The sequence below is a fragment of the Schistocerca cancellata genome, chromosome 8 (genome assembly GCF_023864275.1).
Source record: "Schistocerca cancellata isolate TAMUIC-IGC-003103 chromosome 8, iqSchCanc2.1, whole genome shotgun sequence".
NCBI lineage: Eukaryota > Metazoa > Arthropoda > Insecta > Orthoptera > Acrididae > Schistocerca > Schistocerca cancellata.
The window spans coordinates 316,029,676-316,049,833 of NC_064633.1; the positions used below are offsets into that span (position 1 = coordinate 316,029,676).

The 20,158-nt window shown below is 44.8% G+C and overlaps 1 protein-coding gene across 1 annotated transcript in view; it reads right to left on the bottom strand.

Annotated features, from left to right (window-relative positions):
* The window catches only part of LOC126094582 (cyclin-dependent kinase inhibitor 1-like), a 50,255-nt gene extending 34,144 nt beyond the window's left edge, over positions 1 to 16,111 (bottom strand). Inside the window, exon 1 of the mRNA XM_049909047.1 lies at positions 14,946 to 16,111. Coding sequence (XP_049765004.1) covers positions 14,946 to 15,603 — 658 coding nt within the window. The 5' untranslated portion in view covers positions 15,604 to 16,111. The remainder of the gene's footprint in view (positions 1 to 14,945) is intronic.
* Between the last annotated feature and the right edge of the window lie 4,047 nt (positions 16,112 to 20,158).

The window sequence follows — 20,158 nt, forward strand, 5'->3', positions numbered from 1 at the left end:
TCTTCTTAGGTCATTAGCCATGGTAAGCACGCTAGAACGAGAACGTACCAGCTTATCACACAAAACTCTCCCTCACATGAAATGTTCATATTGCCCTCCATTGCATCAACCCGCCGTAACATTGAATACTAAATGAGCTGCAGCATTGTGTACGATTTCGCAACGTTCCTCATTACAGACATAAAAACGCCCAGTATCTTATGCACACAAGATTTCAAATGCCCCCACAAAGTTAAGTGCAGTGAATTCACGCGCGGAGAACGTGGAGATCGGGTTATAGGTCCACCTTTGCCTGTTCTCCTATGATGAACACTAGTAAACACACATGTGCTCGCAATGTCTGTAATGATCACATTAGCATCTGCTGCTGCTTGTTAATAAAGCATTGAAGTGAGTCACGTGTGAACACAAGCAATGGCATGACTCTCGTGTCAACATTACCTTCGGTGAAAGCACTTGCGGTGAACCTGAGAATTACAATTTGAACAGGCGTAAACAAGAGGGTACTTTGAACATGTCAGAAAGAGTTTAATGATGTTTCCTGGTGGGTTCTGTTCCCGTTAAGTTTCTCGCGGTTGATGTAGACCTACTAGGAAGGCCTGTTTCCTTTTGCCCCCTCTCCCCCGTACGAATAAAGATGATGAAGATGATGACGATGTTTGGTTTGTGGGGCGCTCAACAGTGCGGTTTTCAGCGCCCGTACAAATTCCCAACCTTTGCTCAGTCCAATCACGCCACTTTCATGAATGATGATTAAATGATGAGGACAACACAAAGACCTAGCCTCTCGAGGAACTGAGATCTAACATGGAAATAGTTTCCGTGCCGTCCATGCAAAATATTGTTTTCTTTTTCTCTGTTTCAAGAACGTATCCTGAACGATTGACCTAGCCTTTTCTCGCGCAGTGTATGCACGCTGTCACGTGTACATGGAGCAGAATCAATGGGATTAATAAGTTCCTTAAAACCCAGTCTGTACGCACACCGAATAATGGAATACTAAGTTATATTAATGAAAAAAGTTCTGCAGATTGCAAAACAAAATCGCACAAAAGTTTAACCTTTTCAGTGCCATCTTTGTCGGAATGAAAGGCATTAATGTATGGTTATTCTGATTAATGTTGGCGTCAGAGATAATATCATTAACTATTTCCCGCCGTTTCGTTTTCCAACTCTGGGAGGGGTGGTACTATTTGTCACACTGGTATTTTAACGTGGGGCATACAGAATGATGTGGTAATGAAATGAATGATCACCCTGTACTTTCATTTACGTCATTCAGGGTGATTCAAAATTCCTTTTACAGACTTTTTGGGCTGTAGAGGGGACTTGGTAGATTAAGTTTTCGTAAGAGGCGATGTCCGGAAATTACTGTTTGGATGAAAAAAAAAAAAGTTTGAAAATCGGACCACTTTCAAATCTCTCACTTCACGGTACACACAAAAGCCGCGAAAAGGTCTCTGTTGTCAGTCTTTGTTGCAATTATGGCATCACGTAACACCGTCCGAGTGCAACGGCTGAGAGAAATTGCTGCATTCAAAACTAGGCGGGCTGGCTGGTGTTTCACGGACGTACTGCACTCTCGATTTTAAAGAGAACCTGAAACACGAATTCGAAACATTGCCTTATCTTCGGCCCCTGTAGACACAGGTTAAGAGTTCATTGTCTCCGCTGTGCTCGTACCGTGAAGAGGAAGATCTGAAAGTGATCCGATCCTCAAACCGATTTTACATCCAAACGGTTCATTTCCGGACATGAGTTCTTTATCAAAATTTCACCTCTACAACCCCTACAAGCGTGTAATAGAAATTCTGAATCACCCAGTATATTTTCAGAAAAGCACTTGTATGGCGTTTATGATCGAAGATATCTGACATTTTTGTAGATTATTCCAAAACCCTATCCTTTATCATTACATGCGAGTTCGAGTGTATCATATTACTTTAACATTTCGATACGGTGTGATACTTTTTGCGCAAAACAATGTCACATGTGATACATAGCAATAACATGCAGAAATCCGCACTGGTTCTCTGGACCTATCGTTGGACACATACATCCCAATGGTATCTAGTAAAAAGATCTGTTGCGGTCCCATGATTGGGCTACTGGCGTGACTCCTTCGCCACGGCACTAGGAGGGAGGGCGTGACAGGCCCATTGCATTGGTCGCCTTTTACTCCCGGGAAATATCCCCAGTATTCGTCTGATAGCGCGCTGAGTGCAGCAGGGGCTGTCCAGGAGGAGCGAGGAAAATCGCCACCTCTATCCCGGACTGGAGCAGAGATCTCCAAAGCAGGAGTCCAGTGCTTTAATCGCTCGAGCACAATTGTGGTGAAAAGGCTTCATTATGATACGAGAAGGGAAATCCATTTCCCGATGACGAACGTCTGGCCGTGTCGGCGTCAACAGGTGAACACACAACACAATACAAGCATAAGCCAGCGCACTACACTGACCCCAGCGGACAAATTTGTGCAACAGGTGTGGGGAAGGGAAAGGCAGCCGCTGCAGTTTATCGCTGGGTCAGCTGCAGGCTCTCACAGCTGCACATACAAACGTTTGCAGTTACTTGCCGGCCGCTGATACGGGGCCTCCTCGGCTTGCGAGCTACGTGACCAAACGCTATCAGTAACGTCAGGTTCAAGGCTGCCCGTTGCCTTCTGAACGAGCTGCGCCGATAAAAGACCACGCCAGCAGTTTACGCAAGAAAATAGAGGCCCGTTACGGTCTCGAGCCTCTTAAACCCGAATTTACACGAGCGACTTCCTAATCAAAACACAACACACGTGATGGGTGCGCATCACACGCCTGCTTGTAAATCATGAGCCGACGACATCGCGAGTGCGTCAGTGATCAATCAATTTCACAGTGTCGAGTTCGAAAATCCTGAGTGTGCTGATCGTGCTCATTCTTGTTCAGTTATGACTTTGGATTTTGTGCTTTTTGCCTGCTGTCTGTGATATTTTTACAAAGAAATTTTTTGCAAAAGGGATGTTAGATATCTGAACATAGGTTATAGGTTTAACAATACTACGGACAACCTAATGAGAACACAAATCATGTGTCTGTATGAAAATTGTTTGAACCGTTAAATTTCAGCTCTGCTGAAGAATAACAATAATGCAGGTTTTTATTTAAGTCAACGGAAGTTAAGCGCTGTCGGACTTGGCTAACACTTGGTAGGGCGACCGTACTGGTGTTCCAGACGCTGTTGACAATCGGCTGCACTCAGCCCTTGTGAGACAAACTGAGGAGCTATTTGACTGAGACGTATCGGCTCCGATCACGAAAGCTGACAATGGCCGAGAGAGCGGTGTGGTGACCACATGTCCTCCATTTCAGCATCCAGAGAATCCTATCGGCTGAGGGTACAGGGCGGTTGTCGGTACCGTTGGGCCTTCCGGGGCCTGTTTGGAAAGAGTTTTAGCACTTTGGTTGTTATTTGGCAGAAAGTAAACCAGATATAAAGGGCAACCTAAACGCCACTTTCGAGTATTCGTATCTGAGACTTGGTCCATCGTGGTGGCACAAACGCCACCTTGCGTATTGGCTCCCACATTTCTCGAATTAAGGCAGTGGGCTTAGTTTGTTTACGCTGAACGTGAATTATGGAGGAACGATGTGGTCATAGTTAATTACTCTGTTAGTAAATTTCAGTTTTCCTATAGTTGTGGACCACTAGAATCCACGGGTAATACTATTCAGCTGGATGCGGAAGCATCTTGGGAAATCGGTACGCAGTACGCGCGGATGCTTTAAATAGCCTCCGGTCCCTGCGCCTCTCTGATTGTTTATCGCATGCTGACGTCGCCAGTCGCTTCCCGGAAGATGGCGCAGACCGGAAGGAGCGTACGAGTACACACACAACGCTGGCTAAAAGGGAATGCCCGCGATAATGAGGAAGCATCGATAAGTCTGCACAGGATGCGGCTGCTATCAACGGCAATCAGGCTAAAGTGAAGTGTTCGTAGCTGCTTTGGAAAATTACTGCTCAAATGTGCACTGTATTGGGTGCGATATTACATGATACGAGAGTTTAATCACTGCAGGATGATAGATGCCAAACTGCTCTCTGTAGGTCACCTTGCTTCCAGACAGTGTGACCTGAAACTGTCACGTGCTTCTTCAAGGACTTTCCGCGACTGGATTTTATGTCAACAACTTCGGTTTCCGATCGCGCACTTATGTCGTCAGCAGTGCTTCATTGCAGAGCGCAGTGCCACGTTGACTCTACGGCTACCGAGCACTTCCTAGTAGTTTGCCACTGTGCCGATAGGTGGCAGCTGCTGCCGCGTCCCGAGAGCCAACGACTCTTCTGTATCGCGTAAACAGCGTACGGCGCTGTTAAGTCTGCTTGAAGAATACGTAAAGTATCCTGTCCTTCCTCGTCTCTTTATACACAGCATAATCTACACCGAACCGCAACTCCACTACCAAACAGGGGAAAACGTTTTACTGTATATTCATAATTTTTTTTTATATATAGACTCTTAATCAAGATTCGCGTGCAAAACACGTTTGTTCACTGGAAGGAAATACTGTTTTTATCACCGACCATGTTTTACGTTATCGATACCTTATTCCACAAGATAAGAACAATCGCACGCAAAATCTCCGATGCGATAACCTTCCTCTTTAAAAGGTTTAAACTTCTTTTTCTGAACGTCGTTTCAGTGAAGATCAGGCTACGCGCCACGCTATGGAACTAAAATTTCACTCAGCTTGTAGTTCCACACTGTACTGTTGAGGAAAACATGATAAAGCATTTGATAACAAACAATTTGATATGGAACAATAAAAGATGGACTGATGTGCTACCTGCTTGCAGATGCAAAAGTATATGAAATAATAAGAGAAATGAAGCGGTTCACTGTAGAAAGACTGACGAAACTCAGTCCACTAGCCAAAGCAGCCTTCAGCACATCCTGCGTAGGGTATTGAACTGCTACTCAGGGGAAGCAGAAACAAACAAGTTCTTACCCCAACACAAAACGCTTCTCACTCTCAATTGCACTGAAGAAAGGAAATGTTGAAAATGGGAATAAAAGTAGGGTAAGACTAAATATAAGGTTGGATATAGTTCTTTGAAAGTAAAAAAATTCAGTGTAGTTTTTTAGCTCATTTTCTTGGCTACTGGGTAAAATGAACAGATTTCAACATCTACCACATCACACAACGACCAGAAATTAACAGCAGGCCTAACCCCTAAACATATGGTACTGATTTCTTTATTACAAATTCTGTTCCAAAGAAACAGAATTTTTATTTATAAAAGCCGTATTTTAATGATTAAAATTGCATATATTATGAGTTAAATTTTTTTTATTATCACCAACAATAAAATCCCGAATATATTCATGCACCGTACTTTGACAAAAGTGTCCTGAAATAACAGTTATTTAAAAAAAAATTATCTGGGTATGAAGTCGGATCATGTATTTCACAATCGTTTCCTGTGAACAGAAATCTTGGAGGAGTTTGCTGGAGCACAGTAGACGTTTTGTCTCCTATAACAGGCGAGCACTGGTCCGTCATCTGACAAATTGTCATCAATATCAGTCTCCAGTGAAGGATTATCACATTCTTCTTAATTTTCTGAGCCGCCGAATTCAGTGTCAAACTGATAATACAGGACAGATGCTGAAAGCCGACATTTTGTTGCAGAATATCCAAAGCTGCACACAGTAAAGGCGATGTCTGATGACAACCACCTCAACCAAAACACGACAGCCAGGCTACATACAGGTGTGTAGGACTGGTTGCTCTCTGGTGGACGAATACTTAACTGCCAGTGCTGAAACAGCTACATGCGACGTTTTGTTTCTTCGAAGGTTTGCAATGAATTAGCCCAAGTATACTCGGTGTTATAAGTTTCTGTGAAAAGTCTTCACCAAAGTTCGTGATGTTAGAATCGAGTCTTAATTGGCTCAAACGAATACTGGAAACGGCCTCAAAAAAGCACCTCAACTCAAAAGCGCTATACGCTACTCGTGACTGCTCGCTGCTGTTTTGTCACCTTTCCCCTCCTCACAACCCGCCGCTTCCCCGTAAGGTCGAGTAGGGCGCCATCCTCGTGCGAACTTCATTCGCGCGCGCTGCGATCTTGCGGTACCGTAACAAGGCTATTCCATCTGCGCTGTTGAAAGTTGTCCCTCGCTCGCTTCTGTAAACTGTGCCGCCATGTTGTGACTCAGGTAGGTCCGACCAATTAGCAGGTCTGCATATGTGGTCATGGCTGCTGTGTGTGTGTGTACTTCGCTGCGCCAGTAGCTGCCGGCCAAGTGTCGGGCGTGAATCCAGTGTGTCTTTAGTCCACACCACAGTGATATGCAAAAACATGGGACCAAAATTATGCAGATGTAACCTAGGCGGCTATACTTAATGCATTCACATAGTGACTGTATTTCACGATTACCTACGACGAGAATTGAGCAATAACTAACAGGAATAAACAGTTTTGTCTATGAGAACACAACAACGTTTCGAACCTACCATTATACCGGGCGTCGCAGGAGGAAAGGCCAATATTCACGGATATGACAGGTAAGATCATTCGAAAAAAAAAGTCTAGCAAACATGGGCTCTAAACTGTGTACCTTAAGATCTATGAGCACTTCTCGAACTTTAATATTGTGAAAGGAATCTCTTTTACTGCAATCTCTTTGCTTTCCATATTGTGGAAGGAAGTAGTACGGCTGAAAGCAAAACAAAAAAATTGTCTTTTGTAAACATACACTCAAAATGCATGTCATAAGAGCAATGAGCACTTCTTCAGTAGAACCGTTTCACAGTAACGAAGCTGAATAGGTGCTCATGGCTCTTAATTTATGCACTTCAAAGTGTCCATGGTTACTGAACTTTTTTTTCTTAATTTGGTCCGTAATGTCACATCTCAAAATATGGAAAGCAAGGAACTTGCTGTAGGAGAGATTATGCTTCGCAGTATCGAAGATGAATTGCTCTATAGCTCTTAAGGTACGCGTTTTAGAGCCCATGTTTACCAGATGTTTTGCTTCAAATTATCGTTCCTGTCATATCCCTGAATATTGACCATTCCTCTTGCGACACTCTATTATATATATATGTCTTTTACGCCAAACTGGTTCCCAACCACGTGGCCGAAATACGAGAAACTGTTCGCCCGACTGCACATAGTTGAAGAAAGTAACGAACTTGAACAGGAGTCTTGTTACAGGTATGGTCTTTTCGTGGAGTAGTGTATTCACATACTTTCCGTTATTGGTCCACAAAAGCCAATCAACCTGCAGGGAAGATACTTGACAACCATGCAATACGGCAGTTGAGAGGCAATGCAATGAGGCACTTCGAACTGTTCGGCTGTCAGATGTTTAATGCAATCATTGTGTTTATTTAACCTGAGGCACCCGAAACTCCGTGAATTACATGAATTCCTTTGTCAGTACTCTCTCAAATGCTTCATTAGATTCTATGATTTACATCGTGAGTTTGACAGAACACTGCAGCATTGCTCAAGTTCCTTTCTTTTTTAAAGAGGAAGTCGTTAGCTATTTTTTTTTTTTTTTTGCCTGCCGTATATATATGTGTGTTACGTGTGAGACAGTGAAAGCGCAAGTATCTTATCCGGTTTAATCGAGGAAAAGACACCAGATGAAGCAAAGTACACACTCGAGAGAGCTATGACATATTACGAAATACGATTATCATAGGAGAGATTACGGTGATATTAGTTAACGTTATCGATGTGAAGGAGATTTCCTCAGGTGCTGATAAAGCGGCAGCTCGCCTACTTGTCTCTACACGCAATGTAATTGCTTCTCTTCCGATAGCCACTGAGAACTGTAGGTGACCAATTGCAGTTGTTTGTGGTTCTTCTTCGTCCCTAGGAAACCGGGAGCGGTGATTCATACCGGATGACCCTCAAATGAAAATCCAGGGAGTGCGAACTAGCTTAATTTACGTCTAAACCTGTATCCCACAAGCCACCTTATGATGTGTGCTAGAGGGTACTTCTTGTTGACACTGTGACTTCACCCAGTTGCTAAAGTTGTGCGGCAAGGAAGATTGTTTGGACAGCCTCTGTGCTACCTCGAATCTTTCTTATTTTAACGTCATGGTCATTTCGCGAGGAATGCGTTGGAGGAGAAGCAATACAGTCGTTGACTCTTCTAAGAATTTTAACAGTGGAAGGCATCGTGATGCACAACGTCTCTCTCTCTCTTTTTTAATTTTTTTACAGAAGACACGAAATATTGGAACGGGGGGGGGGGGGGAGAAGGAGGGAAGATGAGTAGACGGGGGCGAAAACCAGATGTCTGCTGCTGATCTGACAATATTTTACGAAAAATTCCTGGCTTTACACCGATCTCCCCAAACTTCAATTTGCAAAAAAATTAGATCATTTTCATATCATCTAACAATCACAACGCCGTGGCGTAGTTTTATCCCTCCTGTCTGGAAAATTATTTTGTAGTTATTGTTTATTTAATTAAGCTGTGATACAAAAAACGATGTTGAACTTTGTGTGAGGGCCTTAAGGCACTGTTACTAACGAGTGATGTGTGTGCCGAAACTTCCCGTTCTAATTACTCTACCAACGGAAGGACCGCTCTATGACTACACCGGTATATTATTAAAAGAATGAAGGGCGGCAAAACAAAATTACGGAACACGAAGGGAAACTTGATTACTGTGACAGAGGTCTTGCCAACTGGCGCACCGAAGTCTATGGGGAAACGACCGTTACGGCTCGTGGCGGGCTTTCGTGAGGACCCAAGGCGGGGAGGGTCGCGTCCACGCCACGCGACCACATGTGTGAGCGCAACTCACCCCGTGGCACACAATGGGCCCACGTAACGGCGCACACACCCTGCAGATGGGGGGTGCTCCGCCCCTTTAAATCTAACCGACGCGCGGCTGCACCATTTTTGAATTTTTTTTCCCCTTCCCCGTGCGAACGTCCCGCTCACAGACGAGACTGCAAAACACCGCTAACCGAAATCACGACGTATATCACCTACTAGGGATGATGTTTCTTGATTGCGTTTTAACGGTTACATGGCGCGCCTTGGCTGTCTGGGAGAAACTAAGAATAACACAGCTTTCTTTCATGACTGTAAGCCTTGAACAAGTACACCTCGTCCTCATCATTTCAAGCGAAGCACTATGATTCTAAGCAAAACTTCCATTTTTTTGTCGATTTTTTTATCTAGACAGGGGGCCAAGGGAAGGCAAAAGTTCGCAAATTAACGTGAGAAACCCGCAGAAAGAATCGTAGCAGGGTAAAAATAATGGCATTCTGAATTTAGCCTCGCAAACTTCCCCAAAAAGGGTTGTCGCGCAGGCAGCATGAAACTGTGATACATCCTGTAGAGCTAGAACAGCAATACTGCTAATGAAACGGTCACAAAATATTTGCACACTACTAGAAAATCTGCGGTTATATCTTAATGAGAAATAAAACTGCAAGATTAGGTCGGTATAATAAAATAAATCAAAAGAAATTGTGGGGAAATACGAGAAGGACTAGTTCGACCAGTACAGTGATTAGAGACAACGTTACAGTAGCATCCTGCAACCAGTCTGATAAGCACGGACTCCTACCACAGATCTTATCACTCGACTAGCGGAACACTTGGTCTGTAACACAGCATCGTTGGCTTGGAATTTGAAGACTATGAAACTCTGTTTATCCTTCTGGAAGAAAATCAGAGACGAAAAACGTAATCCTGAAATTGCCTTGGAACGCCACGGAAGCAGAAAATGTTGCCTTGACCTGTTTGATTTGGTATACAAGAAACAAGCATCACATAAACGTATAAACAATCCAGGCTCGTTTGCAGACAGCACAATAGCGCCCAACGCGACGCTGCATTCGTTTTTCGACTGCTGCAGCACGTGTAGCGTAGTGTCAATTAATGTCACAATCTGTGCGCTTCCGTACGTCTGTCTACGCTCTCGTGCGCAGAACGAAGAGCCTGGTGTGGATGGGAAGGCTAGGCAATTCCCTGGGATCAAATACAACCCTGAAATCATATAATTACATCCTTAATAGTAGCCACTTCGCCCCTTCGCAACCGAAATTGGGCTTGGCCTCCTACACTGATCTCCCGACGACCCTAAGTTTGAGACAAGAAGCCTGGCCATCTTTATTATGAAGCGTTAGCTTTGTGTGTGTGCTACCGGCCTTTCTTGAGACAGTCACGCCGCAAAGTTTGTCCTCCACCAAGTTATTTGGAGACTAACTCTCTTTCTCTTGATAAGATAACCGCTCCCTGCCGAGGACACGAGGCGTTCGTCCTCGCAAAGACAATATTTAACGATGGTGCACACTCTTGTCTTAGTTAAAAGGAAAGAGCCACGAGCACAGATGCTTTATTTTTTATTTTCTTGCAGTCCCAGCTTTGACCGTTATCAGTCTTATGAAACAGTAGAGATAATCTTTTGAGACAACGACAAAGCTGTGCTCATCACTTTATCGATTAACAAAACAAGGAGACGTGCGATGCACCTCTTAAACATTCATTCCCCGAGCAGTTTACATCGGAGCGTCCTACCCTTAAGAGTGATTCCGCAAAATACTAATAACCAGTCAGTATTAAATGCACTAAGAACAATGCAGGACAGTCATCGTTACAACCTTGCTGCAGTCATTAGCACGTACATTAGTCATCAGTCCGAAGGCTAGTTCGCGCTGCAGTTATCAGCGCACAAACACATTACTGGTTAGGAATGTTAATGATTCTCTGCGTTCGATCACATTATTTTGTTGTCTCTGTTGTAGCCCAACGCATGTCGGAACTAGAAGTCGCACTGTACTACTTACGTTGTATATTAGAATGTAGTACGGCTATAATAATGTTAGTGTATTTGAAGTGGTAAGAACATTTTTTGGCCAGATGAAAATGATAAATTGAAACAGATGCAGTCCCTGAAATTGGAGTTGTAACTTGAAAAACGCATTGGACTAAAACAGGAAAAAAGTATTGTGACAAGAGGCAGCATTACTAAAAATATGTATTCCTAACCTTACAAGTTACTGTCAAGGACAGCCGTTAATTAAACTTTTGTTAAGCAGGCTATTATCATCAACAAATTTCTGTGAAATTGAGTTCGTAAATGTATCATTTCCTTCTTACGACGACTGAATCTTAACTGTGTCCTTTATACGAACAGTATTTCAAAGTACAATCAGTATGGGTTGTGATGGGTCAACTACAACTGCAGTAAAACCTTAACTATTAAAAAAAAGTACTGTTACAGAATAATTACCAATTTCTGACGTACAATTCTGTTGAATGGGAGCCGGCCCGGGTGACAGAGCGGTTCTAGGCGCTACAGTCTGGAACCGCGCGACCGATACGGTCGCAGATTCGAATCCTGCCTCGGGCATGGATGTGTCTGATGTCCTTGGGTTAGTTAGGTTTAAGTAGTTCTAAGTTCCAGTAGACTGATGACCTTAGAAGTTGTGTCCCATAGTGCTCAGAGCCATTTGAACCATTTTGTTGAAAGGGAGTTTCTGTTCTTTACTTTTGTATTTCTGGTATTTCCATATCCAGTTTGCTAGCGCAGCTAAGAGCTTAACCAGCAAAATCTAGATCAATCTTCCTAACAAGGATTTCCTTCAGTTTAAGCATTTGATTTGTGGTGACATCATCAGGGGTACGCAGATGCTTTTAGAACTAATTGTTAATAAAAGTAAAAGGAATACGTGATTTCCATACAGCTTCGATACAATGTCCAAACAAAAACATCACAGAATTTTAATCGGATGAAAGAGTTTTCACTTACGAGGCTTTAATTTATTAACGTACAGTTTATTTACACAGCGAACCAAAAGATCTTAGGTCTGAAGCTGGGAAGACTGTGTACCTTAAGACCTATGAGCACTTCTCTATCTTTGATATCGTGAAAGGAATCTCTTCTACCGCAAACTCTTTGCTTTCCACTGGTACCTTTAAATGCGAATTCGTACAGCACCTAAGAGTTGTTTTATTTTAATGAAGTCCGGTTCAAAGAATGCACAAGGAAATGACACATTACAGCTCTCTCGACCGGTTTTACTTTTTTTTGGCGGCAACCTGATAGTTTGATATTTTAACGCATAGTACAAAATCTCCGAGAATCGCGAAGCACACCGCAATGACAGATATCACAGGCAGAGATGACAGTTTCTATATACCGGAAGACAATGACTATATTATTAAATCACCGTAGATTGTAATAACAAAATTTGCGCAACTGCATAACAAGCCGTCGACGGCGCGCTTATAATATGCATTCATGTCGGAGAGGCTCTCGAGAATTCGTTAGCGCAGGTTACGGGGAGATACAGTTACAGTGATTGCAGAGGAGATCGGGGAACTGCGGTGGCAGTTTCGCGACGCTGTGGCGCGCGGCCGTTTCGTAACAGCGCGCCTTGATAATTGTGGCTCAGAGATGTGGCAACAGGGCTCCAGCGAGACTGTGCTGCTGCTCGCTGGCAGAGGTTTGGCACCATCTCGGCCGCCGAGCTCGGCGGCAGCTCGCCTAGTACAGGCGCAGGCGAGCGAAGCAACAGCCTTCCGTGGTGGACACCTAGCCAACCAAGCCCGACAGTTCGTGAGGCAATCACCCCATGCGCAAAATTACGTAGCAAACATGCCAGCGATACCGGGTGAGCGACTTGCGATTTATAACAATACGGCAATACAATTCTTCAAGCAGCTATTGTTCAGCGGTCACACTCGTCCGTTAATTTCTCCCATTGTTGTGATTTGGCCTTACACTACAAACGGCGGGGAATAAGGCAGAATATAGCGGAATGGGTTTAAAATCGCAATCACTGACGACAAGAAAACGCAAAATTAAACCACTGTTGGAAATCGAATAGAATGCCAACAGCCGTTGTCAAGTAGGAAACAAGCAAATGAAAGCGAATTACATTATACGCAAAAACTATCAAGAGATGGGTAAATGAAGCTCCTAGCTTTCTGCATGTCAAGAAATATTGCTAGATAAAATATTCCACAGAAAAAACGGCAAACAGAAATTGCTTTCGCCACAAGCTGATAAAAGTATTTCAAATGGAAGAATACCAGTTTAACTTTTTGCGTTGGTCAGTCCTTTGAACATGACAAGCGGAGTTATTTTAAGGATTGGTGTTGAAAACGTAAATGCTCTTTAAATCGAGAGTCAACAGTAAAGCAGCCCATTACAACCAACGTAAGGGGACCACAACAACGTCATTCGCCTACGAATTCAATATTTTGCTAGCGAACTTTCGAATGTCAGATAACCTTGCAAGATAAAATGAAATTAAAGGTAACTGACGTAAATATGGTAGGCAAAATCAATCGTCCAAAGTCGTTTCTCCCCACAAAAAAACGCTATTTACCTGAAACCGCGTGTATTAAATTCCATAATCACTTTTATTATCTGCTGGTACTTAATCAGGAAAATATTGCGCCAACGAGCACGAACCAGCTAGCTACCCAGCGCGAGCGGCAATGTTCAACTTCATAGAACGACGACTGCACTATCTAGAGAGAAAACTGCAGCGGCGAGACGCATTAAACTGACGCATTAAACTATGAAAAATGAGCGAGGGACGAGTAGCGTGTCTATTCAAGTCCAGACTCGCTTCCAATGCAGGTAGCGAGTGTGTCTCTCAGATCGCCACACACACGACGCGCGTGGAAGCCGACCTTGGCTCGCATTTTTCGCGCCAAATAACTTCACACAACAAGCAGAGGCGTGCCGCTCGCTATTGCAGACGCACGAAGGACATCGAGCCGGGATTGCTAAGCGACAACGCCGTAACGTATAAAACGCGAAGCGAGGCCCAGGAGACGCGGGTATGAAATACACTCTGACATGAACATTTTTTTTTTTTAATTGCATGAGGTACTTTTCTGCAGTGAAGCTACGAACAGAAATACTTTGAACGGACAAAATGCTCTCAAGTCTGCAAGCCAAATTAGCGTGCGTTGCTAAGTATTCGACTTAGTCTACGGCTGCTGCATGACATTCCTAATGAGCCGGTATACAGTCGTACGCAATGGAGCTATAGTAAATGTTTCACTAATCACGCCAATAGGCAATCTCACGTAGCTTTCACGCCTGCTACAAATCCAAGTTCCTCTTTCTGTCTTAATTCCACCAATGTTTCAAACGGCTTGATCAAAACAACAATATGACATGGGTTGTATAGTGATTTTCCGTTGATTTATGATAAATCGAGATACTGGACCAACATCTGTCTGGAAAAAACACGTACAAAAGTAGTATTTGCAGAACACGCGTAACTTTCTTACGAAAGAAAATATGACTCGTACCATCAGCTTTGGTCCATGAGGACATACCGGTAAAAATGATGGACTTTGATAATAGATATCTACAGAAAGTATTACACGGCTGCGGAAACATATCTGGATTACCAATATATGGGCTGTAGGACTGGATGCATGGTGCTTCAAGAATAGAATAAAAGTTACGTAGTTCCTATGTGGTTCTAAAATGCAACAAAATACTCATCGGAGACTCGACCATTACCTAATATACGTTTTCCAAATTTACTTCGCGGTTGCATTTTTACTTCGGAATATGAGTTAAATATTGCGCGAGGTAAACATTAAGCAATGCTGCAGACTAATCTATTAGCACAGGCTTTGTTTGGCATTCAGATTCGCTGCCTTCGAATCGCGTCCTTTCAGTAAATTTGACGTAATATGATATTCGAAACGGAACATATTCTGGAAATCCCGAGGATCAATCTAGCTGTGGAACTGAATCATTGAGTGTTGAAGAGGGAATGAAGAAGTGGTTACGCAATTCCAGACTATTTTATTTGTTTATGCATAAGGCTGTCACTTCATTAATTTTATACGTGTCAAAAAAATGGGGTGCTTTTGCGGTATTCGTGGTCCGTGAGTAGTACCGAGATGACAGCAATGTAAGTCGAAAAGATGCAGAAGCGATACTCACCAGAAATGCAAGTCTGCTTTGGGGTGCTGACGCTGTTGTTGTTGTTGTTGTTCGACGCCTTGGCGAGCGCCGGTGCGGCGGCGATAGGCGTCGTTTCGGCCGACGTCGCGCTGACGGCGAAGGGCGCCGGAGACGCCGTCTGCACAGCCTTCTCTTCCGTCCCCCTGGGGGCGTCGTCTCCGTCCACCGCCGCCTCCGCCACCGAAGCCGACGCTACGGCTGTCGCCGCGTCGGCGTGCGTCGCCAGGTACGGGAGGCGGCGCAGCGCGTAGGACGCGGGCACCGCCGCCTCCGGCTGCACCTTCTCCCACACCAGCCGGCTGCCGGGCAAGGGCGCCTCGCGCTCGAAGTCGAAGCCGTAGTGCTCGGTGTCGCGACGGCGCATCGCTTGCAGCTCGTCCTGCACGAAGCGCCGCGTCTCCTCGTGGTCCACGGGGCCGAACAGCTGCCGGCGCACGCGGTCCAGGCCGGCTACCGGGGGCGGCGGGGGCGAATAGCCGCCACCGCCGCCTCCGGAGGACGCCGCCGCCGCCTCGCCGCCGCAGCCCGCCGTGGCCGCCGCCGACGCCGCGCTGCCGGCGCCGCCGGCTACTCCGCCACCCCTGAGCATCCTCCGCATCTCGGACAGGAACAACGGATTGTACACGCGGGCACTCATCGCTCGACTACACCGCACGGGGGCACGCCAACAGTACTTGCACTTCTTTTGCGTTATCGCGCCTCTCTTCTTCTGTGGCGGGAATGCTGTCTGGCGACGCACACTCCGCCCCCTCGCAACTTTCCTCTTCTTGCCACTCGGCACTTCCAGCGTTTATCACACAAGTTCCCAAAAACTTAAGAAAAAGCCGGCACGCCTCCTCGGTAGCAGGAGGTATTTCTCTGTCAGTAAGCTTTGTCGGTCACAGCGCAGAAGGAGCAGTCGGGTCAGGCTTCTGTTCGTTTCGATACACACACACACGCCACGCCGCACACGTTCTGCTGCAGTCCGCTCCGCCAAACTCTGCGCCTCCGCCCACTCCCGCGTCCCAAGCACTCACCTCATGGGGACCGACACGCCGACTGCTTTCCCGCTCAGCGCGCCTGCGTGATAGCGAGCGAGCAGCACTTCCCCCACCACGCCTTCCCAGCGATCGCCTCTCCGCCGCCTCGGTGGAGGCAGTGCTGTATCTCTGCTTCCCCTCGCGCCGCTGCTACTACGCAATCAGAGCACAACCGTGTGCGTTCGTAGTGCGGCGAACGCTCGTGCGGGAGGGGAGAGAGGGGGGGGGGCGGCAGCAGCAGCGTCTTGCTTCATCGTATTTTCGAGTTGACCAATAGAGTGGCTGCGAAGTGGTCGCCTCAGTACTGTGGTGGGGAAGACGCGGCGTGGAGGGGAAACTTGACGTCACAAGTCACCCGCACAGCTTTGCTGCACAGAAAGAAACCACGCAGAAGAGCGCGTGACGGAGGACAGCGAACGGTGACGAGAAATCTGGCGCAGCATATGTGCCCCTCAGTCATTTCTCTGCGAATATCCTCCGTTAACAGTGATCACACCAGTTGCAAATATTATTCTCTTCTGAGCAGTATGTATCTAGAAAATAAATGAGCAGCCTGTTTGAGCAACGAAAGCACGATTCACCACACTTCTGTCACGTCGCGTTTCGGGATCTTGGCAATTTGTATATTTTAGTTTGTAAAGTCGTATCATTTGCTACAATAATTTTGGGTTCTGTAAGTCACTCAGTGCTCCGAAACGCATCTTTATTAGTAAACGTAAAATCTAATGACTCGTTATTTTTCATTTGTTGTTCTGGCAAGTGTATCGAACAGATAGCCTTACAAACTTAGTCCGATGTGTATGAACCGTTTAAAAGAAACATGTTTTCCAAGCTGAAACGTCAGTCGTTTTGGTTGTAAAAAACAGTTTTTGTCTTGCTTTCACCTGAAATTCAATATATGATGATTTAATTTTGTTGACTTTGTGTTCTACTGATTCCAGACCATTTATTTATCTTAAAAGGACGTTTATGAATCTGCTATGGAAAACGACCTCTTAATTGTACACCGCTGATAGTCACAATTTTATTACGCCAAACTAACATGCCAGCTTGAGGTTCCCTTTTGTAAATAGCCAGTTTTGCCATGTGAACTGTCACTCACCCGAAAAATCCTGACTTCATTTTTAATTATTGTCTTTTGTGCGCTAATCAATCAATCTTTTTGCCATGAAACCAACTGATTTGGGTTTCGGTTAGCGTTCTGTGTATTAAAACACGTTAAGAAAACCGAGAAGACGTGGTCAGATGTAAATAATGGGAAACATTTTAGTGTGTGTGTGTGTGTGTGTGTGTGTGTTCCATTTTGCAATGTCTTTGGCTTACTGTCCCAGCAATCGTAAGAACTGTAACCAAACGCCTGTGCTTGTAGTCGCAGCGGTAGGCTACGCTCGTACCGTGCTGTCATCTAGCGGTGTAACCGGGAACTACGTGCCTGCTTGCCTTGCAGCTCGGATCCGATGGCTGGCAGCGGGAATATTCAAACGAACTTTCCCATCCGCTAAATCACTTTAGACGGAGTGGTTCCTCCGACACGAACGCAGTGTTTTTCTCCAGTGGAGCAGATCCGCTTCTATAGACCTCTCTATCGACAATACCTCCTTGTTTTTAGTTGGAAACCTTTTAACATACACTGCTTGACAATTGCTAAGAGCACTTGCATTGTTGTACAGATATAATCACAGGCAACCATGGACAACATGGAACACGGTACATAACGCCTAGGCAGTACCGATGACGTTCATGGCTGTTTTGTGGTGTAACGTGATCCTCCCACTCTCCACACTAATTGGTGGCCAGAATCACTTGCCAAAGTGAAGCAAAGTTCGTCGGAGAACATCACTCTGGAGCACTTTTGTCGACCCCAACCGAAGTGTTGCCTACATCAACGAACTCTTTCTTGATGGTGGCGCAGCTGCACTGTGATGCATTTAACAGGCTACCGAGCATACAAAATAGCCTGATTTAATCGCCGCGAAATGGTCTGGCAAGACGTGTGTACCGGTATTGGCTGCAACGTCTGCAGCGATCTGCCTAGATATGAGATGTCTTTTCCCTTTCGCCACCCATATCGAGTCTCTTGTGGTGTGGTTGTCTGTTTATGACCACTGGCATGCTTTCGCATAGCATTTCCACTTTCAGCGGCCTTTTTAAAATGGCGATTACTGTGGCGTGACCGGCTTCGAGCCTTTCAACCGCTCGTCCACGGTCGTAAGCATTCAGATGACGTCTTAGAGACATGTTGCCGTATCACATGCAATAACTTTCGTCCCTGGTGCTGCATGGACTGCCGAATGCGTACGAAGCATTTCTGCACAGACTTCACTGCAGTTAATGTGTCCCGCTCTCTACATTTACTTTTGCTATCATTGATATGGTGTTCCTTAGGCCGGTATTACATTATCAAATTTCTTTGTCAGGGATTTGATCAAAGATGTGATCGAATATTCCGTTAAATATATTTGACAAAGATCACTGACGTAGCGCTAGAGGGGGTATTACACTGTCATCATATTTTTCATCAAAGTTCAAGATGGCTGACAACAACAACTTGTTATTAACTGCAGCAGTTGCATGTACCACAATTGCACTGTGTGCACATGCGGAAGAGAAGCGAGGGAAAAAAAGGGAACATACCTGGGTGAAGCAGTGGGTTTTACGACGACACGATAAAAGCATTCAACAAAACTTGTAACGTGAGCTTATAGTGGAGGACGTCAAGTCATACATCAATTGGATGAGCATACATTTCTGTATGTGCTCAGTGAAGTGTATCCTCATATTACAAAGCACAATATTCACTTAAGAACTGCTACATCTGCAGAAGACAGGCTCACTGTAACACACTGATTCTTTGCTGCAGGAGAGGGTTGGGTTAAGTTAGGTTAGGTTAGGTTAGGTCAGGTCAGGTCAGGTCAGGTCAGGTCTCCAATCTTCTTAATCTATTTTTGTATTCAGGGTGGTTCACGTTGTAAAGCGCCTCATCAGCTTCATACATCTCTATTAATTTTGTAGTTGTCGGCACACACCAATTGTATTTACTGGCAATGTTTATAAAAACACTACAGACGACAGAACACTGCAGCGATGCTAGCGCTCCATGTGGTAACATGTCACATTGCAGTGAACAGAAGACAAGCGACTTCTTTGATCAAATCTACAGCGAGGCCCTAGATTTGATCAAATATTGGACGACATTTGACAAAGTTCCCTTTTAAACCATCAAATATCTTTGACAAAGATTTTTGACGAAGAAATTTGATAGTGTAATACCGGCCTTAGCAATTGCCGGTTGTTCCGTAGCAATTGGCAGTTGTTCTTTAGTAAGTGTCAGTTGTTCATTAGCCTTATCTGAAGGAACAGATATTGTAAAAATAAGTATTACAGCCTAGATGGGCACAAAGACTATAGTACTAATGTGGAACATGTTTGTCTAATTAATCCTGTTGTGGGAATTCAGGTAAGCTGAGAGCAGTGGAGGAGTAGACGCCGTGGCATATGGAGGTTTGGATCGGTCCTAGTTGCGTGCGTGGACAATCGAGATGGTTAAGGCAACCGCTCACAATAAGCAGGAAATCCGAATTCTAGACCCGGTCCGGCACAAGTTTCACGTGTCACTAACAGGTATTATTCCCACACCTAATACAGCTGATGTCAAAAATATTCGCAACTCAGACAAAATTTGGCCCCATTAATATAGTTTCAAAGTATGCGTATCATTTTTGTGCGTTGGTGGACTTCAGCCACTCTCCTTAAGTAAAGCGAGACTTAAGGCTAACTGGAACGATAGATACAAACACTATCTCTGCCTAATTAGCACACAAGTCAGAAAGTTACGTCAGTAGCGTTACGTCCTTCCTGCCTCCGAGAAGAACTTGTTATTTGTGTTAACACGGGTGCTTTGTAATAGCCCTGTTATCTTCTGATCGACACACTAGCTCTCACGAAACAAGTAAAAGTTTAGGTTCATACGTTAGCTGGGTGCTCGGCTCTGAAATAGGACAATTCAAGTACAGATTCAACTGGCACACTGGGAACTTACAAATTTTATTCAAATTACCACGATACATCGAGTCCTGAAGCTCTTGATTTCGTCGTTCCAGTTTTTCTGTTTCCTCAGACATGCAGTTTGGCTTATCTTGCCATGCTTTAAAAGTTTATTTGGCCCCCAACATA